Source organism: Lolium rigidum, chromosome 1, assembly GCF_022539505.1.
Source record: "Lolium rigidum isolate FL_2022 chromosome 1, APGP_CSIRO_Lrig_0.1, whole genome shotgun sequence".
Taxonomy (NCBI): Eukaryota; Viridiplantae; Streptophyta; class Magnoliopsida; order Poales; family Poaceae; genus Lolium; species Lolium rigidum.
Window position 1 is genome coordinate 191,469,953 of NC_061508.1, and position 6,198 is coordinate 191,476,150.

The 6,198-nt window shown below is 40.8% G+C and overlaps 1 protein-coding gene across 4 annotated transcripts; it reads right to left on the bottom strand.

Annotated features, from left to right (window-relative positions):
- Nucleotides 1–482: 482 nt before the first annotated feature.
- Nucleotides 483–5,750, bottom strand: LOC124686738 (transcription factor MYBS3-like). Of its 4 annotated transcripts, none has more exons than XM_047220661.1 (6): nt 5,440–5,750; nt 2,556–2,767; nt 2,376–2,468; nt 2,181–2,294; nt 1,478–1,534; nt 748–848 (listed from the first exon to the last, which is right to left on the bottom strand). In XM_047220661.1, the coding sequence occupies exons 1-5, from the start codon at nt 5,714–5,716 to the stop codon at nt 1,520–1,522; spliced, it is 711 nt and encodes a 236-aa protein (XP_047076617.1). In that variant the 5' UTR covers nt 5,717–5,750; the 3' UTR covers nt 748–848; nt 1,478–1,519. The 4 variants fall into 4 exon arrangements, with proteins under 4 accessions (XP_047076599.1, XP_047076604.1, XP_047076617.1 ...); XM_047220654.1 differs by having other exon boundaries at nt 770–880; XM_047220643.1 differs by lacking the exon at nt 1,478–1,534 and having other exon boundaries at nt 483–880.
- Between the last annotated feature and the right edge of the window lie 448 nt (nt 5,751–6,198).

The window sequence follows — 6,198 nt, forward strand, 5'->3', positions numbered from 1 at the left end:
AATGACAGAACAAATATGTTGTTTTCCTAGCAGTGACAATGACAGGACAAGTACTCTACAGTATGTTATTTTCCTAGCAGTACACCTCTAGCCGACAATGGATTGTAGACCAATACTCCACTTCTTCGGTACTATAGCATAGCAGCAGGCTACCCACCCCGCCATCAGGTGCAGAGCCAATTATGCTACAGCGTTACAAACATTCTACTTTTCATCCCCCTTTTCCGGTCATAGTCAATCTTTATTTCTCCAGTGACAACATGCTCTGAACCTGATGCAGAGAACCATCCATGATCCATCCATGCATGCACCAACTGGCCTGAACTGCAGCACTGAACTGAACTCAAACAGTTTTGTGCACCAAAAGCAGCAACGATATGATCAGCTGTGGACATGCCACTTGCTAAAACATTATGCACCACAACAAGCAGAAATAGGCTCCACATCAGCACCGCGGGCAAGAACTTAGGCGACATACAGAGTTACAGATGATGGTTTCTGTCTTTCATTCCTGCTTTTATTCATGTATCGCTAATTAAAATGCTAATCTTTATTCTGTCAACTGTCTATGACATCAATGCGACTCCCAAAAAATAGTATTAGTTTAAACAACTTGGATCACGCCTACCGCGTTCTGCGAAGAAATGTTGGTCATGTTCTGTTGGGAGGGTGGGCCGACTGTCAGCTCCAGATCCTTGTTCTCTGCTGGGCGCTCTGCCTGCGGATCACTTCGCGGGATCAGGAACACGCTAGTACATAAAGTCGGGTTAGCTTGAAATATCGGAGCAGTTATGCTGGCACTCGCAGGAGGTGATGGAAGTGTCCCTTCAGCGACTACTGGAACTGGCCTGAACAGCACAGGTATCCGCGAGAAGCATCCCTGACATCAGGGCATCGAAAGATGGAGGTTAGTTTACTAATAACCATGGAAATGGCTCATTTCACACAACATGTAGCAACAAAGAACAAATATGCACTTCAAGGTGGGAGTTAGAGAAGAAACAAAAGCTCAAGTTCTTCATATGTCAGTTGTTTGATAGTCCGAACCATAATGTGGGTAACAGGCACCCTGTACACCAACCAAGAGCAAAAAACAGCACATGCAATTTCCTAAAAGACCACTGTTACTATACACCCGCTAGTCACATCTCTGGTAATACCATTGTTGTGGGTACCTGTAGTGACAGATAACCTTGATATTATCACCAAGTCGCCTATTTATGTCGGCTTGCATGTTAAGAGCAACTCTACCAGTTCAGTTACATAGTTTTTGTGTTGGTATTTGAAACCACTGTTCTGGAACAATTGTACGATAGCTTTTGAAGTAGTAATGGCACCAATAGGGTGTAGCATTAAAAACTAAGTTTTATAGTATATCTTATCTGTTGTTTTCTGGACTAATACATTGCACTAGAATTTTGCTAAATGTGTAGAATGGTATGAAAGTCCTAGGGGTGGAGTATACAGTGCAGCCCACCTATATGATGCTCCAACACTGCCCGACAAGCGACCATCCAAATCATCGCAAAAGACTCTACAAAATTTAAAAAGTTAAGGATTAGGGTGGTCTAACGTGCAACAAAATTGCAGGTCTTGCTACACATAAGTCACACAAAAATGCTAAGTTCAATCAACAGTCATTTGTCCACCCTTATTATTCCATTTGAAGAACCTTTTCTTTCTCATGTATATTTGTACAGTCCTTCAATGGTGGGTAGCTGGGAGCACCGAACAATAGCACATGTGCAAGCCCCAGATCCCGTATTGAAAACCAATATGCAACCACACTTTCTCAACAACTCGTTCTTTCGCCAACTATATTATTGCATTGGATATTTTGGTTTTTTAATCAGTTGCAGCCAAAATATTTGCTGGATTGTGGTTTTATGGTGAGCCCAACATGTTCATGTTCGGCGCACAATATGGTACTCTGAAGTTGGTGATCATACATGTGAATAAATACCTCGGGCAGCAAGACACTGGATTCAAATGTAAATATCCGAACTCCTTAGAATCTACCGCCCGACATACAGTAAGATATCTAGGCATCTAGCAAACAATACAGTATGCGAAGAAAAACCAGTGACCAGCTAACCATTTTTCAGGACCTCATATTGGAGCAGATCAACTATGGTCACATATTGAAAGCAGCAAATAGTGTAGTACCGTACTAGCATTACCATGTGGTTCATTTTGCTGAAGCTTGTATCTACATTTGTTGCCTTAAAAGAGGGGACTGGGGGAGGAAGATCTCTTGAAACTTGTGGAGCTGCGTTTGAAGATGAGATTCCTTCCTGAAAATGAGAAATCGGCAAATCTAGTTAAGTACTGACCTAGTCTGTTAAAATTAAACAGCGTCAACATCATGAATTTACCAAGCTACTATTCTGGAGTTGTTTAGTCATAGCTACCATCTCATGGTATTTTGCCATTGTTGGTGGTAAGATGGGGCAATTTGGTGCTGGTGACTGCATTCACAAGTGTACAAAGCATTGATCAAGAAACTATTCAGATGTTAGTTAAGTTCTTTGTATGATGGCAGGAAGCAGAAGTACCAAATCGCTTGCCATCATATCGAAAAGGCTAGACCTTCGCTTCTTCTTGTTAGGATTAGTTTGTCTCAGAAAATATTTCTGAGCATGACTCGCCACTTGAGTTGGTGTCCTGGTAGTAACGAAATTTTTTGCTATACCCCTCCAGTCTCCCTTCCCTAGCTTCTCAAGACCAGCAAGAAATGTCCTATGCTCTTCTTCAGTCCAAGGAACAGCTACACAGTGGCAATAAAATATATTAACTGAATAGCAATGAGTACATACATGCAGTAGAGAGCTGCGGTTAGAATAAAAAGGATACACATATTCATATTTCTCTTCTCTGACTTGCTGAGTTGGCTATGAGAACACTTTATTACAACAACTGCCCTATAGATTTATAGGACATTATCTGGCTCAGTTGCTTTTGGTATAAGTTTGGAATAAATTCTTCTTATGTAAAAGAAACAATAATACAAGTCAACAATTGCAGAATAAATTAATGAAGTGCAAAAATCAAGATAAAACAGCGAAGTAAGGGAGGTTTTAGTAAGTTCACAAACCAAATTAGCAACCAGGTTACCATAATGACAGTTGAGGCATCATTTTCATGTTACTTACAGTTCTATCGAATAGATCAATATGTGAGCTGATCCTTGTATAGAGTAACACTTAGCTTTAGTAGGTTTTTAGATCAATATGTGAGCTAATCCTTGTATAGAGTAAATCTTAGCTTTGGCAGGTTTTTAAGAAGTTCCACAAACTATCACCACCACAATGGGGGTGGAGGCATCACCTTCATCTCACTTAATCTTTTATACTCTCTCTGTTCCAATGAATAAGGCTTATATTTTTCTATGAAGTCAAGCTAAGTAAACTTTGACCAAACTTTTAGCAAAAACTATTAACTATAATATTATATATATATAGGTATCATATGAAAATACATTTCATGATGTATCTAACGATATTGATTTTGTATTGTACACATTAATAGTTAATTCTAAAAACTTGGTCAAAATTTACATTGTTTGACTTTTAAAAAGAAATATAACCCTTAATTCATTGGAACGGAGGTACCAGTACTTCATTAAAATCACATTTCATAACAACTCCTAAATCTAGATTTTACTAAAAGTTCAGAACTTAAAACCTCATCAGACCTTCTCCTTGCCTACTTGCACAAAGAATATACAGGATCATTTATTCAATGCCCTATTACTGATACTCTCAATGCATTAATCAGTTTAAAGTCATCAGATATTTTAGGCCATCGGAAATGTATACTTGTATTAGCATCCAAATAGAAAAATATAAACTTTATTAGAAGTTCTATGCTGGAAATAAATGCACATTAATATATGTTACTTCGTCATTAATTCAAGTCTACCGAGTGAGGCCTCTCACACCTCCCAGGAACATGCCATCTTTTGCTTAGAAACATTGGAAGATACTATTGTAAAGTCTAAACTGATGTTTTATTTTGGAAGGTTCTAATCATTACCAAACAAAATATAACAGTCTACTGGTCCAAAAGTAGAAACTATAAAATAGACAAACAGTTTCCAATAACCAATCAAATATAGCAGTAAATGCAGGCAGTCAATAATGTTCAATATTGTTACCATGCATTATGTGCATCAAATATCACTTTGCCCACATAATAACAAGAAAAATTGAGCCCTAATATATCTCCTAACAGAGCCTCGTAAATGGTAACTCGTGCATTATGATAAATCACAATTGCATGAGATGGCATGGAGTAAGGCTGCATAGGTCAGTGTAATGTAGGAATTGATGATCAGGTGATAGAACAATTGCGACTTGAAGACCAGTGGAATAATGAACATGGACTTTTTTGCATGATTACCAGATCATGAGCAAGCCAGGAATGAGCATCTTGCAGCAGGTCATATCTTTCCTCTACGGAAGACAGGAACCTTGTCTTTCCTAAGCATCTAGAAATAGGACGCATTAATTTTTTTTAAATCACCAGAATAAACATATCAAAACTTTTCCTTTCTTAAGCCCGTGATGTTTATGCAAGCAATGCATTTGCAAATGAAGTACAGGTCTGATGACAGTCTTACTCGAGCTCTTGTCTTGAACGACTGAATAGCAAGCTTATACCTGGCCCTTATATGAATGAAATCAGTATACACACCACACTATCGACGCAAATAATAATTCCAGACAGGGATTTTCTGATCAGTTGTATAATCTCCCGTCATTCGACTTGGAAAATTGTGCCAATCCAAATTCTATGGTGAAAGAAATCATTGGACCAACTTATTTATTTATTTATTTATTATTATGCAAAAAGATGTCGAATGAATAAAGGAGGGTTACATCAAAGGTATATCAAAGTTGTACAGCAATTAAAAGAGCTTTCAATCGAGCTGAGGCTGCAAACAAGCTTGAAGCATTCATAAACAAGCCATGGTACACATCTACCACCTCAGAATTCACGTTAGCCCTAAATCAATGATTCTACAAATCTAGTGCAAACCGTAGGAGATTTACCAAACATGTTATGCGTTGAGTGAACCAATAAGGAAAGAGCAATGAAATGGTTGGTGTATACTAAGCTAAGCTACACACAAGAGAAGAAACTCCCTTTGTTGGCTAACCTCAAGAGAGCTAAATAGATAGATTTTGCTACAGACGAAATCAGTCCTTGCTATGCACGGGCAAACACAGCGGAACATCATTACGGCGCCCAGCCAATCCAGGAAACGTACTATTACTAAGACAGGTCACACCTCTATACATCCAAAATAGGCTATGATCAAACTAAACATTTCGACGACGGAAACGACATGACTCATGACCAGATCTTCGCGTATTCGGGGTACATATATATGCATCAAAGGAAAGATTTTTCAAGCGAAAGGGGGAAGGGCGGCACCTTTCTTCCTATCCTGCGCCCTCCGCCGCTTGCCGGATGACTGAAGCAGCCCGCCGTCGGAGAGGTACCCGTCGCCGGCGCCCCCAACGTCCCCGGAGCCGGAGGCGAGGGCGGCCAGGTTGCCCATGCTCTTGCACTTGCGCATCACGTCCTCCCTCACCGCCACCGGTGGGTTGGGGCTCGGATCCCGGTCGGGGTGATCCGACTGCAGCGCCGGCGCCGGCGCAATGGTGACGCCGAAGAGGCGCATCCCGGGTGGGCGCGAATCTTGAGGCATCCCGGCGGCCGGCTCCGACGAGTTGGGCGGTGGCGTTTTATTGGGAGGTGTCGGAGGGGACGAATGGGGACACGCTTGGCAATTTATCGGACAAACAAAACAATTGGAGGGATTTTTTTTATTCATTTTATTATGTGTTTTTTCCTGATTTGCTTTAGCACCTTTGTCCTTTGTGGAAACCAAACCTACCTTCCATTTAAAAAAAATCTTCCTTTTAATTTTTGCCTTCCTTTTTAGCTTCTTATTACTTTCGTGCCCCTGTCTTCACCCTCCTTGGAGCTACATCACCGCTCACCTAGCGACACGTGGAGAGTCCGTCGAAAAAATTTCAACGGCTGTGAAGAGTGCACTGTATCCACCCCTAATACAGGCAACGACAATGTGCTGGCTCATGTGGGCCACCGGGAATGCTCGTGCACGGACGGTCTTCAACGGTGATCACGCGATCGACCTCGTGTACCCCTGTTTAGGACCACACATGC